Genomic DNA, 24019 nt, shown 5'->3' with positions numbered 1-24019 from the left:
TGCACTCCTCGGAAGTGATAAAATATATATATATATATACACACACACACACACACACACACACATATATATATATATATATATATATATATATATGTATATATTATATCACTATATATTTTATCACTTCTGAGGAGTGCATGTAATGCAAAACCTCAGTAACCTATAGTGAAAACACCTGATGTTTATATATATATATATATATATATATATATATATATATATATATATATATATACATACATATATATATATATATATATATATATATGTGTGTGTGTATATATATATATATATATATATATATATATATATATATATATATTTTATCACTTCCGAGGAGGAAACATCAGGGGTTTTCACTATAGGTTACTGAAGTTGCTTAAACAAGTAAAGAAGAGCCACTAATGATCTATGTAAGAAGCTAAATAATTTATCAGTGTTTTATGATGTAGCATTATATTAACAGAGCTCTGTATTGATTCTGAGCTAGCGTCTGTCAGTATATGCAATGAAGACATTTTTTATGGGACAGAATGTCTTCATTCTGACATTCCTTTTAATGTTATAGTCTCATATTTAGAGATACACAGGAAAAAAATGATGAGAAAAGATGATGTGTCCAGCTATGTACTGTATGTACATTCAAACAGAGGAGGACGGTGCCCTTTCTTGGTCTTTATGGCTGTAGTATTAAATAGAAGTCAGAGAACAGCAGAAGAATTTTCCTCCTTGAAGACGGAGGCTACAAAGTGAATACTGATGTGATGTGTGACTGCTTTGTGAATTCACAGGTAAACCAGAGCACATGAAATGTTGGACAAAAAAAAAGAATATGCATGGTCATGCCATGGTTTCAAAAAGTCCAAGTCCCAGTAGAGAGACCAATGTGTTTCAGACTTTCTTGCATATTTCTCTCTTTCCATTTGTCTGTCATTCCCTCCTGGTTAACACTGGACTTGGTATTGCCTTAGCCAAGGCCATCTGTGTGTGTGTGTGTGTGTGTGTGTGTGTGTATCCAACCATTAAGCGTCAGAGAACTTTGTATCAGGCATGCTGCCTTTTAAGATATCCAACAAAAGCGGCTGGACCATAGCTCTGACCTTCCATGTATCCAATAAGACAGCTGACTTTTGTTCAGCTTTCTTCTTTCACTTTTTCTGCATGTGTACGGGGGAAAAGCAGAGATATTTGACAGAAGAGCTGCCAGAGGTATTCTATAGATAATTGTCTGAAGACATAATTGATATTTGATCAGACCTTGAATACAGAACAAGTCTGCCAATAAAAGTATAGATTTTTTCTTGGTTATGTAAAAAGAAGAAACAAGAACCCAGTGGTAAATGTTAATGTTAGCAGTATAGTAACATGCTGGAATGTCCATCTTTTTTTTGGTGCCCTCTTGAGTGAAAAACTTCATGTAAACTCTATGTAGCATGTTTAACATTGTCCATCTTAGTTTTATGTGTGTGTATGGTCGGTGGGAATGACGGAAAGAAGCAATTGGTTGACAGTTATTTTCTATCGTGTGGCATGAATTGTCTACCGAAATGCTGAGCGTTATTGTAAAGTTTTCTCCTGTCAAACAAAACACTTAGAAACCGGTTCACCCGAAGGACAAGACTCCCAGGAACAAACACAGCAATGTGATATATGCAGTCCAGTGCAGTGAGGAATGCTCTGATCTGTACATTGGAGAAACCAAACAGCTGTTCACCTTTACCTCAAAGAGAAAGGACACTCCTTTGAGGACAACAATGTCCACACCTTAAAAAGAGAAAGAGGAGTCAAGGAAGTATATATGTTAAGCTGGAAAAAGCTTCTATTAACAGAGGTGGTGGTCTCAGACATCATCTTTCTGCCACTTAAAATGCAGCTTCCATCCATTCACAGCAAGTTTCACTCCAACTCACATGTGTCCAGTAAGAACAAAGGGTCGTTAACCTGTCCCACCACCACAGCTTCCCTGCAATCATCTTTAGCCAGTCATCAGACAGACCTGAGCTTCAACAGACAGTCAGATCGAAGAACACAGGTAACTAATGGGACGTTTAGAGGTGATGAAGCTGCTTAGAGGGGCACAAGCGTCTTCAAGGAAACTGTACAAGTCCAGATGGCTCGCTTCAATGAAATGACCTGAATGACAGAAAATCTTCATCAACATCTCACTGCACTGCTTTTTCAAACACAGTCTCATGGCTTGAGGCCTAGTAACATGTGACTGACTGACCAGACTGATCTGTGCTGACCTGGGTTCATTGATTGGCTGATCTGACAGATCAACATCAGTCCAGCTGTCCACCTCAGGATGTGACGATATGATGCACTATTGCAAAATTGATTCATACTGGTTGTTTATGACAAGCCTCTACTAACTGACTGCAATTCAACATTTTTAATTGATCTTCATATGTAAATGCCAGTACTGAAAAAACAAGTAATTTAGAAAAAGATCTTTACTGTATATTCCAGCCTGTGCTTTGCCCTGCTAAGGGATACGTGCTTAAACAGCTGAATTCCAGAAGCAGGAAGCTGCCGAGTGGACTCAGATTAACAAAAATGAACATTTACAGCATCACAATGTAAATCCACACGTGCACCTTTGTTTCACCGAGGCACTGCCTGCTCGGTGTTCTTCACTGTTAGCATGAAAGAAAGCAAATTACAGTTAAACAGTTACCGTACATGTCTCCAATTTCCACTTGCTGGGCCACATCAAGAAACGTAAGAACTAAATGATGTTTGGTTTGGGGTTTTACATTTCAATTTAGCCTCAGGCCTGGAAGCCATTAAGGCCTAATCTGAATCCTGGTCAGTGCTTGCTCCCTGGAGCAGAAAGTACGGTTTTATTAGCATCAAATCATACAGCATTGAGAATGCACGCACTCACACACAGCCCACGCCCAATAATGGCGAAACAGCATCTCATTACTGGCCATTAGATTTGTATTACGTTCATTTGAACTGGCAATACATCTCATATTCATAAGGGGAACAAAGTCACAACATGAAATAGTGACACAGCTGCATGATGGGAGCTGAGAGACAAGGCCAGGAACAAATGATTCATAAAATGAAACAGTTTGAAAATGTCGTTTATGATACGAGGGCAGGATGTCCATAATTACTGACAAAATGTAACGCCCACTAATGTGCTGACAGGTATGACTACTGTAGGTAATTAAGCTCATAAATACATCAGTGAGTTCTGTCCAATTTTATTGGAGCCAAAATGTAAATTTATGTGAGTATGAGTGAGAAAGAGGAACTAGAAGAAAGGGCAAAGAGAGTAAAACCTCCTCCATCTCTTTGGCACCACATCCATACTGAGTATCTCTTACTGATGGACACACCACATTAACTGGCTCATTATCAGCCTCCCACCATATGGACTCAGGCCGGGGTGGGTCAAAACCGCGGCCACCCTGATCCGCGTCCCCCCCTTACCTAATTAGGACAATTATGCCATCTCCATCACGAGGGCCAGTTACACAAAATGGTGCCGTGCCCTCGCCAAGATTGGTGTCACCGAGTCCAAACTATGAGGAGGCAGCTAGAGGGAACCGAGGTGTCGTTCAACGGGTGGCGCCGAGCCCACAGAGCAATTACACCGGGTGAGAGGTGGCGAGGGAGTCGGACGGAGAGAAAAGAGAGAGGAAAGAGAGTGCAGGAAGTAGAGGGTAAGTGAAAAGAGGGAGGACAAGAGAGGGAACAAGGTGAGGGTGAAAGCCTGGAGAGGTTATAGTATCAATGAAGTTAGCATGGGGGAATTTCGGATCGATTGATGCTTTGGATAAGGACAAAGACTTTGTTCAGTCGTTTAACCTCTGCATGCCCTACTGTTAACAGTCTCTTTCTGTGGAGGACTGCTCAGCATTTTTATCAAACTAGGCTGCAGTACAGGTTGCCAGGTGGTATTTACACCTGTTAACTTGCAATTTGTTTATAGATTCATTTTTTGCACAATGACATACCAACCACGGAGTTTTGGCATTTAAGCCTTATACAATGTCTTCTTTTTCACAGGAAAGTTGTGAACGCACGGTCTATATTGCATTTACTTTCTAAAAAAATGTACATTCACAATGCTAACTACCAAACTTCACTTGCATTCCAATCTAAATGTGTTTAAGCAGACAAAGTATAAATTGCAGTTCCTCTAATGGCCACTTGAGGCTGGCTCCAACAGTGTGTCAGTGCACATACACCAGCTTTGTATTAGCACCTTCCTGCCATATAATACGTTTCTTTGTGCAAGGTTCATAGGATGAGGCAGTACTGGCAGTAGAGCATAGCATAGCATAGCAAGCTTCCTCTCACCTTTTATGGGTTTTTTTCATGAAGATGGCATGAATCAGGCGGCCCAGGTGGTGGTGCAGTGGTCAGCACAGTTGCCTGGTTCTGTGTAGAGGTTGCATGGGTTTTCTCCTGGTACTCCAGGCTCCTCCTGCCATATACCAAAGACATGCATGTTAGGTTAATTGCTGACTCTAAACTGGCATAGGTTTGAGTGTGAATGTGTATGTCTGTCTATGTTAACCCTGTGACCCCGCCTCTCACATAGATAGCTTGGATAAGAAAAGACAAAGAAGAACAACAGGTTAACTGGTCATTGTGTATGAATAAAGGCAGATTGTACCTCTAAAAACAAAAAAACAAGTTCAAATGAGAAACAAATGGGACACAGGTTTAAATCTGTCCTTAAGGACACCCTGCAAGGCCGAACTATCCACAAGATGAAAAAGGAACTGATGATGCACACATTTGTAAAAAGCTGTTTGGGAAGGACTTGGCAATTAAAAGCATTCCTTAGCCCATTTGATATAAGCTCTGTTAATAGCAGGTGTTCAGAAACACCATAGGCTCGATGGTGCAATAATTAGGACGCATTCATTATAAGTGTTGTTTCATTGATCTTCAGACAAACAGCACACATGACTTAGAGCTGATCTTCAATCCAAAGCAGACCCACCTCCCCCCTCCCTCCTCAAGTTTTCCCTCCAACTACCTGATGTTCAACCAGTGATGTTTTATTTTCCTTTCATACCAGAATCCTTGAGACTTAAATTAGGCCCTGAGGGTGCCGGTAGATCGATAGGCTCACTGCAGGTGCAAGCTGACAGGAACAACACGAGTAGGCATTTGCCTCTTCTTTCATTGGAATAAAACACGCTTGATTGAGAGCGATGAGTGGAGAGAAACGTGTGAGTTCGTGTCCACCACCGCCGGTTTCCAGCATTGCATTTTGTTCTGCAGCCTGTGTTCATTAGCCGCCCGCGGTATTGACCATGTTGTACAGAAAAACGGAGATCAAGCTGGGTTACAACAGGGACGCTCGGATTCCTGAAAACAAACTGTTATTGATTTGTGTAAGTAAGTTGAATAAGCAGTATACAAGAGGCTGCCTTTGAAGGCCCAATCCCATGTCGGGATCCAGTACCACCTCTGCTTCCATTTTTACTGCATGTTGTTGCTAACACCTGCTGCCCTTATTGACTGTTTAAAGTATTTATGCATAAGTGGAGTCCACTTAAAGTGTAACAAAGGGATACTAGACTATGTGTGAAAGTGAGATTTATAGATGAAACTCTAAGCCTCTGCCACACAGGGGACTGGCTACAGTTTTACCTATAAAATCAATAACAGAAGTGGTCAGAAATGTAGTCACAGCAGCAAATACAGTCTTCTTAAATAGCATTTTTATACAATATACAATAAAAGGTGCTGAAACTAGCACACCCAGGCCTTAAAATGTGAAGCTACCCCAGTGTAAATGAATGAATTAGGTGTATACAGTCTATTTAGACAGTGATGGCCTTAGGTGTAAATAGAATATATTATATCCATCAAAATACAGTTTGTTGGTGATTCAGTGGAATGTTTTAACTCATATCTAATATTTATATATTTGTTAAAAAAATCAATAATAAAAAATAAGCTGGGTCACTCACTGTTTTACCGTTACACCCAGTGTGAAGTCACTCATAGGATTAATCACCAATCAGTGTTTGATCTCCTATAGTAGTAAAACTGAATGACACGAAAAAGTGGATTAAGATGCACACAAGGCTTTCAGTCAGGATTAATTACAAAACTGTGAGCCAACTATGTGTTTTGCATCGCAGCTGCTTGATTGTCCAGTCCTCACATTATTAGCAACAGGTGTGATTGCTGATGATCAGTGGACACATTTAAACTGCTGTATTTAAGAACAGATACCTGTCATTGGAAATCTGTATGGTCCAAGTAGATTTAGTATTTACGGAAAATATAATTAAGTTATACATTTTAAATCATAAATTCATTTTTTAAATCACAGTAATTATACCATTTCTACAATAGTCAATATTTGATTAAAATGAAAAAGAATGCCATTATTACATGATATAGTTATAATAATAGTCATTTACATATAATATAATAGACATGAAGATGGAAATCTTCAGCTTGACATTCATAACAATGAAGGAGTTACGGTTCTGATTTGACAGCACTAGTCTCTGGTAGTTTATCCCCGCCTCCTTTGCTTCTCTATTGGCTGTCAAGAAAATATTCCTGGCATACAATTGGCTGTGCGCCGTAGCGGGAGGGACAACTTTCAGGAAGTGATAGTGTTTTGTTTTGCTTTTGTTTAGCACCGTGGACCGGTTTTGTGGAAAATTATAGAAGGACAGCTATACTTTATAAATCACGGCTATTTATCGATGTGTTTGCAAACAAAAAGCCCAACTGACGACGTACGTGTTAGTTCTTCGGAGTTCGCCGAATACTTTGCCGTGTGAGTTCTTGAATAAACTCTCTAGCAAAGTAAGCTTCTAGTTAGCTGGTAAGACGTTACTACAGTGTTACTACTCAAAGTGCGTCCGTTTAAAAGCTAGTAGCAGTCTATCAGTTAACAGCTTTTAACGTTTTTGTGTCACGCCTAACTTTTTTCAACTAGTTTCGTTTCTTGTAAGTAATTCGTCCAACTCGACTAACTATCTGTATTTATTTGCATTGTTGTGTAGCCAACAGCACATACTACACATTAACCTCAAGCCTAACAAAAACACTACACAGGTATTGTGTCACAGTTAATACAGTGGCACAGCAGCTGGCACATGTATCAGCTAGCCCAGCGTTGTCTCAGTTTCATTTTCATATTGGACTGAGTGTACTGACACGAGGACGTCGCTATATCTGTCTTGCATCTTTGCTTAGTGTATACAAATATTTTTCTATTTTTCTATTCACCCGTAGTACTAATGGCACCACCAAGAAAGAATACATTACCCAAACCACTACCTGACAGCTTCATCCTACAAGACACTGAGAAGAAGAAATGGAGACTGGGAAGAATCATCGGTCAGGGTGGCTTTGGACTGATCTATCTTGGTAATGAGCACATTGTGTCTGATGACAGGGACATATACACACACACACTCATTCAATCACTGTAAGTAAGCGCTTGCATGCAGACACATTTTGTGATGGGGACACTGCTTTAATTGATCTGTTTTCTCTTGGTTGTGAAAGTTGCTTCAACAGATCAGATTGCTACAAAGATGTCAGCTTATGTTGCAACAGTGCCTTACAGCACATAAAGAGTGTAGTTTTCCAGTCAGCTATAATTGTCAACATTTAGAAATGCATTAGGTTTTAGCACAGTATTCATGTTGTCTCATGTCCACTCTCTGTCCTCTGTCATCTTTAAGCCTCCCTGGATGTAGACAGACCGGTTGCAGCGGACACTGCTTTTGTCATAAAAGTGGTAAGTACATTTATGCTGCACACAGATGGCCTATCCATCTTCAGGGAAACATTAATGCTTTTTGAATATTTAATGCATTTACACTCTGATGTAAACAGAAATGATTTGCCAAAAATGCAGTAATAGATTGGTTGACATTGCAAATTTTTTTCAAATTCAAATTAGTTTATGTGATTTCTTTGACATATGTTTTTGTGAAAATGATAAGAGAACAAAAGATCTTTTTTATAGAAGCCATAAGGACAAAAAACTAAGGTGCAGACAACACACATCTTTTTGTTTACTTAAAGTGTCGAGAAGTTGCATATTCTGTAGACAGAAATGTGTTAAAATGATCTTATTTTTGCTGTTTCACATGTACTATTAGTCTGTGTGCCATACATAAATGCACCATGAATTTCAAATGAATTGTGACAAAGATCAAAGCTTGAAAAAGCCATTTTTTGACTAGAAAGTCACCATGTAATTGCTGATTCTAAGCTTTTATACTGTTATTTAAAATACTTTAGTGTCTACCTTGCCTCTGGAGTCCATTGGAGAGGTTTCTATGCCACTGTGTTAGGGTTTTCTGTATTTATTTCTTGTATGTGGAACAGTGGAAAGTTACTAAATACTAGACAACTACTTTTACTGCAGCACTGATTAGCGAGTTTATTGGAGGAGATGCTGTGTATGACCATTAAATGTTAAGTTAAGCAGAAGGAGGGTAACCTTTATGTCTTCGCCAGGCCACAGAAGGAAGAGATGTGATGATGGCTAGTAGATTTAAAGATACACTATTTATTAACAGCTTTTAAAAACTACACTGGTGTTAACCCAATGACCTTATTTTAGTCATCAAAAACTAAAAATGTATTTTAAAAATGTTGATTAAGGGATGAGATAATACATGTGAAACTCCTTGCATAGTTCTAGGGTTTAGAGCTTAATTGTGTTGCACTCTAGATGTGCCCCGATTCAAGGGCTGTATACCTTGAAGGACGCATTTGTAGATAGCATCACAGTGTGACAAGGCTGTGGTGTTTCAAAAACTTCAAATATGTCCTTTTTCCTGGTAACAAAGGACACATACTTTGTGGCCTGACACATCTGATGAGTCAGGGCCGAGCGACAGTGACTCAAACTGAACTCTAATGGCTGAACAGTAAACTTTTGACAATTAATATCAGTTTTAGGTTGCTAGGTGACAGGATTAGCACCCATGAATAGCTTCTGTATAGGGATGGAAATGATACCACAAAGCAGACTAGTGTTGGTATGGTCCCTCAAGCTTAAGTCTTAAGGTTTCTGTTTAAATACAAACACATAACTGTAAATCAAACTTAAAAGCAAAACTGCAGTTTTAGTATAGATTAATAAAACAAGATAAAAAGGTTTAATTATACCTAACTTGGATCAACAGAGTGACATGCATTTGGATGGTTTATTTGCCTGGGTAAAGAGTAAAAAAAAAACAAGGAAATGATGCCATGTTTCATTCAGGTATTTAAGAGAAAGAGCTTTAAAAAGGGACCAGATTGCCCAGGAAGTTGGATCTGGCCACGTGGAAAGATGGAATTTGTTGAAGCACTAATCTTTATCACAAGTTTATTTTGTGAATTAGACACAGACAGTTAGCTTTGAGCAGATTTAACCAGTTATAATGAAATGGTAAATACGGTGTGTTTGTACATGTAGGAGTACCAGGAGAATGGCCCCCTGTTCTCAGAGCTCAAGTTCTACCAGAGGGCAGCCAAACCAGAGAGCAGTGAGTACTACCACCCGTCCAGCGTGCCGGCAGCTCGCTGGAGCACGAGTGCATTTGACTGATGAAGTGGCTGCAGACGCAGGGGTTTTTGCTGCCTGCCGCACAGTAATTAATAATAAGCCAAAGCAAACATGCACCTCAGTGGCAGTTGGGCCCCCCTCTCCGTGCTTGTCTGAGCTCTCCAACGCCTTCGTTTGGAGAGGAGCAAGGGAGAGAAAGCCACTCACACGTAATGATGCGCGGGCCTCCGCTGAGCCCCTGACCACCTGCCAGCCTGGTTGAGAGCCAGTCAGGCCAGCCGCCATCAAGCCCTGAGCCAGGCCCACTGCTTTGTCTGGGGCCTCTGCATGTTTGTATTTGCAGTTGTGTTTGTAGTCACAATAGTTTTAGGCTGATGTTTGTTTTCACACAGTCTTTCACACTTTACAAGGACAAATCAGATTTCTGGATTGCCAACTTCTCATAGATTTAAGGTTTTTGTTCAGACTTCTCTGTGATGAAGGAGTAATCAGAGGGGAGGGGATGTAGGTCAAGGCAAGACAGTCATTTGAATAAAATAGTTGGGAGAAATAGCTTAAAAATTTTCTACTTCCCAGGCTTTCTCTTCAGACCAATTGTCAAGTAAGAGGTCCAAGGCACAAGGATATCTGCTTTGTCAATACAGCCATTGGGATTTAGAGTCTTTATTTAGTTGGTGGTTTGACTTCTTTAACCCATGTCTTTTCAGAGTCAAACACTCAATGTAAATACCTCATGAGTTTAATAATGGAAATATACACTGACACATTCACAAAATTCTTCTTCTGATCTTGTTTCAGTACAAAAATGGAAGAGAAAAAGGAAACTGGACTTCTTAGGCATTCCAACATACTGGGGATCAGGACTCGCCGAGCATAATGACCTCAGGTACTGATGCAGCCTTTTTTTTATAATATTTACTATTTATACAAAAAGTGTGTGTTTTTTTGTCATAGGTAGATTTACCTCCTTAAAGTTGGTTGAGGTATGTACAATAGGCAGAACTTCAAAATAAAAGGCCTTTGTGAAACAAGGCCAAGTAGGCTTTTCTTTGTGCAACCAGTAAAAAATATAAAGACATACAGATAGACCTGTGAATAAACACAAAAAAGGTTTCTTGTACTCTTCTCAGAGTGTATTTATCCCTTGATTTAGCCCTTGAAGCCCCTTCAAATCGACTACACAAAATACCTCCAGTACCCAAACAGATACATTCATAGTGCAGTAAAAATGCTATATATTTTTTTACTTTTACGGCATCCAATGTTTAAAATACCTTTAGACTTTATCATAGATATAATGTTATAAAACATTATATCTATGAATTATATCATGCATTGAAAAGTAAATATATTAATATATCTTTTACTTTTCAATGCATGAATCACAGATCACTTTTAAAGTCACTTTATTTAATAGTATATGCTTTGTTCTATTTATACTTAAGGAAAGCATTAAAACATGTCAGGATTAGAGTATATCAAAAACCTGTGTTTATAATGGGAGTCAATGGGTCCAAACTGGTCACAAGGTAAATAAGTGTAGATATACATGTAAATTTACATTGAGCCAAGTCGAGTTATAGGATAGTCGCCTTCTAGCCACAGCTATGTGGATCTTTAAAGGCTTAAAAGTTCTTCTGGGAGATTTTACAGCAAATATCTTTCTAGTCTGTTGACTCAAAGATGACCTATGAACTGTCGTTGCCTTTGAATGAAGGCAGAGTGGTTTCAGTCTTCTGCATTTACCTCTAGTATAAAATGTATTTTTAGCCATTACTCGAAATCTTAATGTCTTTTTAGGTCAGAATTTTCTTATTACTGCTCAGGCCAAAAAGCATTTTAGGAAATAAACTTTATGGCGTCAGAATGAGTGAAGGTCTCGTGTGATTCCCATTCAGGTACCGTTTCATGGCAATGGACCGACTGGGCAGTGACCTCCAGAAAGTCTGTGACAGCAGTGGAGGCCGACTGAAGAAGGCCACTGTACTTCAGCTAGGTCAAAGGCTGGTGAGTTTATTAGTGTGGAAATCTGGTGCTTCTTTTTCATTAAGTATTGCTTAAAGAAGCTGAGCACCAACTGCTCAGAGAGAAAGTACACCGTTACCACCTCCATCTTTAAATCATCATATTCACTTTCATTTTGTTACACTCTGCTCATGATGATCTTGTTTTGTGTGTCTGTCTCTAGTTGGATGTACTGGAGTATATTCATGAAAACGAGTATGTCCACGCAGACATCAAAGCTGCCAACCTTATGCTGGGTTACAGCAACCGAGAACAGGTTAGTCAAGTGTAGACCTGCTTTAATTATCCTGCATATGCAGTATTGATGTGTATGCTGCTTCTGTGTGCTAATTTATTAATTATGCCAATAGTGTGTTACTATGTGATTCTGTTCCGAGGTTTCTTAGGACACATTTACATCATGGTTTTGTATTTCCCATGTGTGTATGCTGCAGGTCTATCTGGCAGACTATGGGCTGTCCTACAGATACTGCCCTGATGGAGTTCACAAAGAATACAGGGAAAACCCCAAAAAGGGCCATAATGGAACCATTGAGTACACCAGCATTGATGCACACAAAGGACTCGGTAAGCCTTCAATTTCACACGCAGAGAAACACCTCTCTTTCTATGCAGTAACAAAGGGAGTCTTACTGATGACACATTGTGTGTTCCGTGTGTATTAGTATTTGTACTGTTTTTTTTCCTTAGCTGCACCTAGCTGGAGCAGTTGTAGCACATTAAATGTGAACTGAATATTTGGTGATATGGAATTTTTTTGACCTCAACATTACTGTGTAGAAACATACCGTACATGTTATATATTATGCCTGCTAGCACATACACTGAAACATTTCATTATCTGCTACTGTTATTAATATCAAACAACATCAAGACTGAAGAAATATGAAATGCCTATATCCCATGTACTGTACATGAAGACTTAGCATAGTATAATTCTTCTGTGTTTTCTTAGTATCCTTTACTAACAATGGGTCCTGAATCCTGCACTAGTTCTGTCATAGTAGCCGTTCTAAAGCTTTTAATAATTTCAAAGATTCATCAGCAGATTGAGGTTGCTAGTTTTCATGTAATTTCCTGTAATTTTCTTCCAGCACATTGTGATTTGTGCTTTCACAGCAGGGCCAAAGCCCTAGGAAGATTAAGCAAATTAGTCTGCTGATGTCTCAAAAGCCCGATGATCTGAAATTCACCCTGAATGTTGTCCTTCACAAACATGGACAGCAAAGCCTGGACTTGTTTATCTCGAGTAAAATCTCTCTGGCTGCTCCATCCCGGTTAGTGTTAGAAACTAATTAAAAGCCAACTAACATGTATACTGTTGCAGATTGTTAAGAAAATAATCAGTAGAATTCTGCTTGAAGCACTAGCATACTTGACTGATAATCACCATTATAACCCTACAACACTATATTCAGGTACAACTATGACCCTTGTACTTTTCTGTCCTGGTTCCTACTTTCGGTTTTGTAACTCTGAAACTTCCAAAGCTACAGATATGGGTTAGAAATGACAATTCGAAAGGCCAACAATTACTGACTATGGTGTCAGAAAAGGGGATTTCAGTGTGAGTAAAGGCAAAACTTAAACTCATATGTTTAAGCTTCTAATAAATACTGATATGACGAGGCTCAGAATTCTAAAGTTCACTCTCGCCATATTTAATCCAACTTCTTTTGCACCACATTTCTACCTAATGCAGATTTTTTATTATCTGCTGCATATTGATGTCAGGAAATGAACTTTTTATAATCATTACCTTCCATCATTTTTATTGTTTTCTTTTTAAAAAATTAAATGATTAATTATAACTTTGTCTTGCAACTATGACATAATTGGTCTTTCTTGGAAGTATCAATGTAATTTACTACTCATTTTTTACTAAATTATAATGAAAGTACATATGGAATTACCTCTAAAATAGAGAAGTGCTTTCATGTACAGTGTTGCATTTGAACAGATGTCTCTCTGCATTCCAGGACATTACACACAGTCAACTTGCACTAATTCACAGTTACCAACACATTGGAGTATTGTACAATAATGTATGCATTTCTGCATTTATAGGAAGAATTACCTTCTATAAACTCTTACTATAAACTGTTCTTTGCAGTGTTTGGTAGTCAATACATGTACAACAGTCTCTGGGCCACTCTGCCTCTCTCTTGGCTGATATTGGGAAAACATTAACTGGCAAATTGCCTACATGCTCCCTCTCTTCATTGACCATCGATTCTCCATCCACGGCCCCAGCTGAATTCCCCGGTACCGTCTCTGTTTAACAATTCCCTAATTAGCTGAAGTCATAACCTGAATCGTGTATTCATCCTCCCATTAATTAAGGGCTTTGATGTTTGGTTAGAGCGAGGCCCGAGCCACAGATAACCTCTATGAGCTCCACGTCGACCAACTCCACTGCGCATCAGTTCAATACTGTGAGTTAGCGCGGCTCAGACTGCCTAATCGCCATGGCAGAGTTTCTATCAAGCTGATCGATGAATGAAAGAGGGGCAGAAAGCGTCCTGTCAGCAATAACTATCAAATGGAAAACATGCCAATTTTAATAGTGTCTTGAAAGGGAGGTAGGGAGTAGTAGGTTTTTGTCGCTCTTCTACACAAAAAAACATATTGTAAATGTAACAAATCTTTGGATCTTTCCATGCAGTTAGGACACAAATAACTGAACCAAGCTACAGCAAGACACAGTGTGCATGTGTCTCATCTTTACCACCTGCATACATACACAGACAGAACAGGTATTAGTATCTTCCCTCTGCACATAGAGATTATGACCAAGAACCAGAACCTCATGTGCCCTTCACCGACCCGATGGCATCAATCCCAACAAAGATGCTGACAGGTTGCCATGGTGAGGTTTGGTGAGCACAGCTCGCAAGTGGCAGGCCTATGAACCCAGAGCTAAACGGTGTAATTACCGCCATTCGGTGGGCGGACAGCGGATAGAAGACCGTCTCAGAACGACAAGGCTGCGAAGCAGAAGGGTTAAGAGTGTGACACCACAGCACGCTTTAGGGAATCTGAATAACAATAGGAGATAATTAACAACAACACCATCGCTTCCTCACCTCCCTGTCTAAAGCATGTAAGAAACGTGTGTATTTCTGTGGGGGTTATGTATTCATGTAAATGTGCGTGTCCACACTTTCTGTGAGAGCTGTTTAAAGTGTGTGTGCATGTATGTGTACACACATACTGTGTTGTCCTGTGCCATTCCTTATGCCAGGGCAAAACACATACAGAATAACAGGCACGCAAAACCCTATTATGAGCTGTGATAACATGCCCAGTGCACACGCAGAGGGCAGCAACGCTTAATGTAGTTGTTGATCTTTTTAATTGTTAATCCATTATGGCGCTCTGGGAGTTGCAACGCTTTTTCCAGTGTCAGTATCGCATGTATTTTTCATCTTTATTCTCCTTCACTGGGCTCTCGGTAGCAATAAAGCACCATGTAATTATTTACAACAATAGGAACCCTCTGTAATGGTGACTTAATGCATGCTTTACACCCACAAGGGCAAACAGATCTAACTCTTATTGTCAGAGTTGTCGAGGTGAAGTGGGACAGACGATCACAGCTTCACATTAGGAAATAGTTGACACTTTCTGCTGATGTCAGTGGAGACTTGTACGTATCTTTTTAATTAGCAGCACAGTCATTAAAGAAATCAGACAGCACTGGTTTTACTTGTGATATGTCTGTGCTTTGCTCGCACTGAACAAGGATTAGGCAAATGCCCAACTTTACACCAGCTTATATAGTTTTTCAGAATTTAGGAAATGATTGGAACTACAGTTTTTGCCACTTCTGCAGCAGCTTCAGATGTAAGCCCTGGATGCTGCTGCTTAACCAAATATGCAAAGTGCAGATGCTGAAAATTTGACTTTTCTGGCCCACTTTCGTTCATTTTTGTCACCTCATTGCACTCTTTTTATGCAGTAGTCTAATGGAGAAGTAGCAACTGCAATTGCGTATCTCGCTGTACCCCAATATTTCATAGCAGTAGTGAACAGAAATGGAGATTATAACACCATTAATCTGGAAATTAGTTTCAATGTTTTGCTACTCTATATTGGCTAAAAACATGGCTCCAACACAAAAATGGCAGACGTCACATTTCATACTGTCAATTGTGTACACATGATCATACACATCTACATATTGGGAGTATAATTAACTGATTCACCTGACAGCACCACAAAGGCCTTAAAGCTTCCTTAACATCCTTTTTACTCTCAGACAAACACCTCTTAGATTCTTTCTGATCATCATCATTGATTGTTTAGCCTCCCTGCTGGGTCCAGACTGTTTAGTGGTCTTTGTAACCCTGAGAATTTTTTAATTCAGGTTCAACATTTGCTTTCTTTTACAGGTTTTCTTTAGTAATTAGCCTCCCATAGTTGCCACATTCAGCAGCCACATTAGGGCAATGATACATTTGAACATTTCATAAATTTGTCAAGGTGTAATCAGATTTTTGCCTTCCCATCCCATGTAATCTGGTTCTGTGTACCAGTGACCACGCTGTAGAGCAGACTGTTGGCTGGAGGGATCAATGCCAGCCGCTGCTCAGGGAGGAGATTTCTCTCCTCTGATGGAGTCAGTCGATAGGTAATTTCTCCTGAGATGTGTGGCTGCCGTTACTGTATTGAGCTGCTAAAACTCCCTGGGCTCGACCCCTTCAGATGGACTTGGTCGCTAAGTATTGATAGACCTCACACATTAATGTAGGCCCAAGTAGTCACACACACAGTCACAATAAGAGGCAAACAGACTCGCTCTTAAATAAGTGGTAGTACATGGGAAATCACGCTGGCATCATACATACTTTTCATGTCTTCGAATATTAAATTCCATTATATTAAATTCTCTTGTTCAAATCCCTGAAGTGTTGCTTTTGGTTATGAACTGTGGGAAAGCTTGTATCTCCAGACATTTACAGTCCAGACACAAAGCTGATTACAGCATGCTTAATAATTGAAGACCAAGGTGTATAGCAGGTTCGCTGTGCAGTTAAACACCACCACGAGAAATGTCATTCACTGTGAAAAGTCTGTCGCTTCTCTTTGGACACAATGGAGATGCCCAAACTCTGTTTTAAAAAAGCAAAAGAAAACAAGGTTACTCACCAAATTTACTACACTGAATTCCTTTAGCTCATGTAACATTGCTCCACTTATGAGTCAGTAAATGTATGTATAAAAGTGAAAAAGCCTGTAAAGACTTCCAAACCTGTCTATAAAGTAAGAAGATAGAAACGAGCGCTGGTATTTATTGTGCCATAAATGTAGACTTAACTTGTTGCTACTGCAACCAGGTGCATTTTATGTTTTTTGCAGGACTTTTCCAAGCATGGATGGTGGACATACACCAAACATACACCGAGAGTCTCTTGTATGATTGCAGCTGAAAGACTCTGTGTAGCCTGAAAAGCATGTTGAGCTTAGACCGGCAGTGCAGTTTTTTATTTATATTATGACATCATCTTTGATGGTGGTTTTGTATATATTTGTAAAGTCTCTCCTGTGCCTAAAAGATTGAGTTTAATTTCCACGATCCCATCATAGTGCAGTATTTATGAGGCGAGGTGGATGACTTATCCTTAATGAAGTCAATGCTATGCTAGCATCAGCAAGTTCACACTATTCTTTTATTTACTGTCGTAGTTTGGACCCAAACAACAGTGACATTACTTGCAGACATTTACCAACACTAAAGGTTTTCCTTGAGGTTTTGGCATTTCTCACCACAACGACAGTGACACTTGTGGATATACTGTGGCTGCAAATATAATATGGACTGCATGGTCCTTGAAGGATAAATCATGAAAAGTTTGTGTTGCCTTTTAGCACATGCTAACCATCACTACACATATAGTTAATATAAAAAAATGTGAGTGTTATGTTAGCAGGACTACAATAACACAAAAACTGTATCGTCCAAGTTGAGACATAAAAAAGTTTCTAACCAACCGTGTGCATCACCCTCAAACAAAAGTCACTATTGTTGAACATGTGGTAGTGATTTCTGCCTCGGACCCCATGTTAAGCGAGAGAGGAAGAAAAAGGAGTATTCTTGTGTCTAGATGACAAACACCACAGGTATTTGATGTTGTTAAACAAAGGTCTTTGTAGGAAATGACCAAAGAAGTCAGCAGGAGTACTCTGGAGTGTTTTCCATCACAGTGAGGGAGGAAGCACACATACACAGCTGGGAACACAAACTGTACCCTCCATTATTTGTATCATACCGTTCCACAGTGTGTGATCTCACAGTCAGTGTGTCTCTGCTGAATCCATGCAGACTGTAAATCAGAGGCAGGGATCTACTGGTTTTTTTTTTTACATCTTCATCAGTCTCGTTTCCATTAAATCAAACAATCACACAGTGTAGCAGGTAAATGAGTACCTGTGCTGCTTTGTAATTTCACTTTAAGTTGTCAAATAGTACCTTAAAAACATGGGAAGCCTACATGACCTGAAGCCTTAGATGGAGTCTGGAGCAATTCATAAGTAAAAGTAGGAACGTTAAAGATCAAGATTCTTGTGTTCCTGTGTTTAACCCCCTCTTACCTTTTTGTGTCTTAAGCTCCATCTAGACGAGGTGACCTCCAGATTCTGGGCTTCTGTCTTCTTCACTGGTTATGTGGGTCTCTGCCTTGGGACAGATTTCTCAAGAATCCAACACAGGTCCAGGAGGCCAAGGTCAGGTATGTTGTCACATATACCGTCTACAACATGAGACTTCATCAGGTACAACAGGCACAAATGTTCACTTGGACTTATATAGTGTTTCCATTTCCATTGTTGGTACATTTATGAATGAGAATTCACAGGCTGCTCCTGTAGTTGTTCAGCACGGCTTTAGTTTTTCGAAAAATTCCCTGGTAATACCGTTTATCAGGGTCAAAACTACCGTTTTCTACAATACACACTTGTTTCCTTTAATGTGCCAATTCTAATTTTATAAACTAATCATGTCTATGTATACAAAAAACAATATGCATGTGTTATCTGTTTTTAACCTGTCAGAAGTCTGCACTTTGTGTGTGACAGCTCACTCAGCCCGTTCTGCCCTTAAACTCACATCTCTTTGCGTCCTCTGTGTTTTATCTCAGACTGATGGATAATCTGCCAGACTCAGTCCAGCAGTGGTCTGTAAGCGGAGCCAGCACAGGTAAGCCAAGGCCACAGGGTGTCTTTGGGTTACAGGATATCATTTATGTGTACCAGCATCTCTGTAATCATGGGGCAAAATGATGTTTGAATTAAAAAACAGTATTTCAAGAATCATAGTTATCTCAAGGTTTCTTGCACTCATCAAGATTCCCTGGTTCATACATTAGTGAATACGTTTTATTTTATTTTTTTTACAGAAATGAATAAAAGGTAACATACCTGGTATGAGTTGGATCTTGTCCAGGCTTGCCCTAGCTCTCTCACGCACCCCCTTTAGGGCCACCTGAAGCTTTGGAATATCTTCATTTCAATTAAACAGCTGTCCCACTGACATACCTTTCAAAGTTTGTCGTGTTTTATCTCTCCTCTTTATGAGGAGAGGTCACACCTGTGTGATGTGGCTCAGTGTGTGATGTATGGTTGGGACGGGGTCCTTCCTCTGCTGACAAAGCCTGGCTGCCCGCCACTGATAAGAGCCAGGGTATGCATCAACCAAGTGTGTATGTGTGTGTGTGGGGGAGAGAGATACAAGTTCTACTGCAGTATGTGTCATACACGTCCGGCCAGTGTGTGTGATGCATTAAGGCTGACTGTGTATGACACGTCCACACATACTCACAATGCATACCCATAGCAGTTTGCCTAATCTCCCCTGTGGGAGATACATGGCCAGTCAGTGTATTATCTGGACTGTGAGACCTTCAGGTTCACCCTGCCTTTGCTGCTGCCGCATGCCCCACAGAAATGATGCAGTACCGCTGACACTACTGTCTAAAATAGTATGATTGTTAGTATTGCTTCTGCATTTTCTGCCAGATATGTGATCGTGAACTTGTTTCTCGTCTTCAGATGAGGTGGCTTCATACTTCCTTTATGTGAAAACTCTGGACTACCAAGATAAGCCCAACTACCAGCATCTTAAAGACCTGTTGGGCAGTGTTGTCAAGGGAAGACTTGACTTCTCCATGCCTCAAGGACCTGCAGGGCCATCAGCCACCAAGAATCCAAAAAGCATGGAAAAGGTGAGAACACAGGCAGATGTGAGGATCACTCTTCAGAAAGCAACCATCAGACAACTGACTCTGGAGAGTCACATAGTCTATACGGCAATTACAAAGCAACAATGTGCACTATAGCATCAGTACTGCAAATGCTGTGACACAGAAAAACTACCGTACTTTGAAATATATAAAAGTCCTGACAGCAATGATGGTGTCCAGTACTCAACACATGGTTTAACTGTAGCTGAGCTCACAGTCTGACCATAAGACTGCAGTTCCTTGAGTGGCCACTTGAGGCTGGTTTTTATGAGAAATTTTATCCTTAAAGTGTGGGCAGCAGTGGCTTCGACCACAGCTCCTCCCTTGTCTTTGTTGTGTGTCCTTGGGCAAGTCACCCACATTGCCTTAGGCCCCGTTCACACTGGAGAAAGTCATTCCAGCTAGAGTAGGATTGAGCCCAGACAGCCTTTAAGCTGGATGCGTTCAGACCTATTTTCAAATCTGGCTAGCACACACTTGTGTCCGCACTCAATCCGGCTTCATCCAGCGTGTTTGCTGTTCTCCAAACCACTAGGTGGCGCCTCGTAATATGGCTAATAATGTGGCTAGCCGGATTCGCTAGCGTTCACACCTGAGCCACATTTGAGCCAATCCTGCTGGCTTGAAATCAAACTGGATTCAGCCGGATTGGAGGTGTTCACACTCGGAAAAAAACACATCTGGATTGATCTGGATGCGGCCAAATCCTGCTTAAGCCACATTTTTTCCCCAGTGTGAACGGGGCCTTACTGGTGTATGCATGTGTATGAATTTGTGGTGGTCGGAGAGACCATAGGTGCACCTTGGCAGCCACGTCTCTGTCACTTCCCCTGGGGAGCTGTGGCTACATCTGTAGGTTGCCACTGTGTGAATGAATAATGCATCTCAATGTAAAGTGTCTTCGAGTGTCCTAAAAGCGCTATATAAGTTTGATGTATTATTATAAAGACTGTGAATAGACATTGACTAGTTCTGCCTGTCATCTTGGCAGTGTCTGACTCCACCTTACTGTAAAGCTGAGGGGGCTGTGAGATCAGACAGGGTCAGGACAGGAAGCCAGACCAGACACCCACAAATCACTTATATCAAGCTGTAAATATGTTTCTCTCTGCTGTACAATTCAGTTTTATTTAGAGGTCTATGGGATTTGACTCACTTGTGGAGTGAGTCAAATCCCAGGAAGGAAGGAACTGCAAGATTTGGCCTTGAGGTTGCTGTTATGAATATATATATATATGAATATATAAGTAATTAATACCATGCAACTACCTTGCTTTAGGGACACTGCTACTGGGAGAAAAGACCTGTGGACAGCAGAAATCTATTATGTAACTGTTACGGTTGTACTGATTATATTTACCAATGTTGAGTGTCATGTATCAGACCGTCTTTATTTCTGAAAATTCTATTTTTATGGACATTTCTAAACATGAAACTCTAGAGCAGTGTAAACAAGATAAAACTGACAGTGACAGCAACCAAGATCACCTCTAAACACTTACCCCTGCACTGATCAGACCAACATGCAGAAAAAGCTTTTCCCATTAGCTCAGTTAAGGTGCTATACTTTGGTCTCATGACAGAAGGAAACCCCCTGCATTTGTTACCATAGCAACATCAGGCCTCTGTACGCAGACAGCAGCAGACATGCTGCCGTGCAAATAAGATAAATAACATGAGCTGTTCAGTTTGTTTAATAAAGGAACAAGGTGTAGACCTGTTCTATAGGAAAGGTTTTCTTAAATGGCTTCTGTTATGATCTGGTGCTATATAGAAATTAAAAAGAAATTGACTTGACCTGATATAATGATGGAAACACTGACCTGATTCTTAAATATGTTGAATGTTGAATAAATAGGCTGGGTATTTTGTGCTCATCTGGTATTTAAAACCATCTGGTGTTAAAAGTAGAAAAAACCTCAACAATGTAAACCGAACCAAACCGAAAACCATGACCTCAGAACCGTGATACGAACCGAACCGTGGATTTAGTGAACTGTTTCACCCCTAATAGCTACATACAGTTACATGATAGAGTACAGGGATTTCCCCCAATCAATCAGACAATCCAAAGTAACCAGAACAGCTCTTCAGAAACCTACGGGTGACGTCAAGGACACTTCGTCCAAAGTATTAAGACTATGGGATCTTCCTGTAGTTGTAATATGGGAAAACAGACGCCATCTTTAAGGAATGTTGCAAACTACACTTTACTTTTAGTACTTTAGCATTGACCAGAATGTTTCCTGCTCCGTCTGCTGAGTCTCTTAACCTCTGAGTGCAGAAGCGTGACAGCAGTAAAGGGGAGGTTTAACCTTCCCATCACAATGAGCATGTTTCACAGAGGTGGTCAGGTCCAATGTTGGTGGAGAACCCTGATTCTCCTCCAATTCACCAGAATCACTTCTTGACCTCAGGTCCCCAGCAAGCGCCCCCTCAATGGCCCAATTTGAAGGAGTTGATGACACACACTTTACACAGCACAGGGTGTCTCCAATTATGCTCCTGATTTTCTCTCCTCTCCTTGTGTCATTTAATTTCCATGCTAAAGTGCTGGCCAGTTTGATCCCTAGTTAAACAGAAGTGGCCATTTACAGGCGATTTAGTGAGGAGAGTAAATGTCAGCTGAGATACAGGCCACTGAATGGGCATGTTCGCAGAATCGTCTGCCACTACTGTTGCATAAATATACGATTATTTTATGGGTGATTATAGTTTAGTAGAAAGGCAAAATTTTATTTATGGAAGACTGGAGTTAAAACGTATTTACATGAAAAAAATCTTTAAGGGAGCGGGGCACATACAGAGCAGAGACAAGCTAAAACCCATGATTAACCCGTTACAGAAAGCAGCACGAGCCAGAGGGCCCCCCAGCGCAAAGCCTCTGCCTGCAGAGCAGGACGATGAAGAACATGAAGAGGTGAAGTCCAAACCAGTGCCGGCTCCCTACATAAGAAGACCACCCATCACCAAACCTCAGTCGCAACCGGTAAGGGCTCAAACAACTTAGGTTCTTTTAATTGCAGCTAAAACACACAATCCAACCTGTCCCAAGCTTCACTCTGTACCAGCCATTGTTAGATGTGTTTCACATCAACACAACTCTGCAAACACAACTTTATGTCCACACTTTGAAACTTTAACTGTCAAGTTTGCTAGGCGACATGAGCAGCCTTCATTGTCTATGTCTTCAAGGATACAGCCCCTGAATTGAGACACGGCTATAGTCTAACATGTTCGACAAATTAAACAGCCGCTCTTAGGTTAACAACCCCAGTGAAGTACTGTAGAAAAATGAATTCTAAACTTGATTTATAAGAGAAAAAAAGACATCTACTGTTTGCACCATGTGGACATTTAGTCATTTCTGCTTGGAAGTTCCATAGCCACAAAAATTGGCTGTGACATCACAAAAAGGAGCGCAGCCAGGGTAGGTCAAGGTTAATATATATAATATATAAATGTGGATCCTCACAGCAGTTCTGACACTGAAGTAGAAAATAATGATTCTTCATATGGCAGACTTCTACCTTACAAGCCCGCTAAGGCATCCATGAGATGAGGAACGCATAAGAATAAGGACAAATAACTGCTATATAAAAATAAATTAAGTTCAGTCTACTACAACAATGAACTGACATTTTAGAGAGAAGATTCATAGAAAAATCAGGTTTTTGTTCTCTCTCTCTCTTACTTTACTGGGTAGTTACTGGACTTTATTGAGTTTAGTTCTGTGAAGAAAAAATCAGCATGTATATGTGTACATATTAGAAATGTTAAATAAATCAAAAATAGTTTTTATCCAAATTGGCAATCCTTACTTTGTGCCTTAATAAGTGGATACAATCATCAGCTTCAAACACCAAGTATGTATCTGAGGCTTGGTAGATTTTGCTCGGAATTTCCAGTAACATGGGTCAGACAGTACTGATGATTATTAAAAAGCTCCTAAATGCAAATACAATTGATGAAATGAACCCACAGCAGTCACGGTGGTGCTACAGGTGAAAGAGGGAAAGATGTATTTTTTCTTTTTGCTGACAGAAAGATGACGTTCTGCCTGCTGTCAGAAGATCACTAAGGCCAAGGTCTGCACACCGTTATAAAGAAGTTGACAGTGAAGACGAGGAAGAGGAAGAGGAGGAGGAGGATGATGTCAGGCCAAAACCCATTCCTGCATGCTATCTCAGAGGCCCTCCTATCGGCCCAGGAGCTCAACCCAAACAGGTGTGAGGCC

General features: G+C 40.2%; 1 protein-coding gene across 4 annotated transcripts in view; it reads left to right on the top strand.

The window, feature by feature from the left end:
• Positions 1-6597: 6597 nt before the first annotated feature.
• The window catches only part of vrk2 (VRK serine/threonine kinase 2), a 28209-nt gene continuing 10787 nt past the window's right edge, over positions 6598-24019 (top strand). For 2 of the 4 annotated variants that reach the window (XM_028422760.1, XM_028422757.1), the window contains exons 1-13: positions 6598-6826; positions 7240-7374; positions 7695-7750; positions 9428-9497; positions 10316-10403; positions 11416-11524; positions 11706-11798; positions 11977-12109; positions 18153-18273; positions 18682-18740; positions 19592-19764; positions 22628-22771; positions 23827-24009. In XM_028422760.1, the coding sequence (XP_028278561.1) occupies positions 7245-7374; positions 7695-7750; positions 9428-9497; positions 10316-10403; positions 11416-11524; positions 11706-11798; positions 11977-12109; positions 18153-18273; positions 18682-18740; positions 19592-19764; positions 22628-22771; positions 23827-24009 (1359 nt within the window). In that variant the 5' untranslated portion in view covers positions 6598-6826; positions 7240-7244. Of the gene's footprint in view, positions 6952-7239; positions 7375-7694; positions 7751-9427; positions 9498-10315; positions 10404-11415; positions 11525-11705; positions 11799-11976; positions 12110-18152; positions 18274-18681; positions 18741-19591; positions 19765-22627; positions 22772-23826; positions 24010-24019 lie in introns of all 4 variants that reach the window. The other 2 variants (XM_028422759.1, XM_028422758.1) reach the window with 2 other exon arrangements.

Source organism: Parambassis ranga, chromosome 15 (assembly GCF_900634625.1).
Source record: "Parambassis ranga chromosome 15, fParRan2.1, whole genome shotgun sequence".
NCBI lineage: Eukaryota > Metazoa > Chordata > Actinopteri > Ambassidae > Parambassis > Parambassis ranga.
The sequence above is the reverse complement of the archived record's forward strand: the minus strand, read 5'-3'. Positions and strand labels throughout refer to the sequence as shown.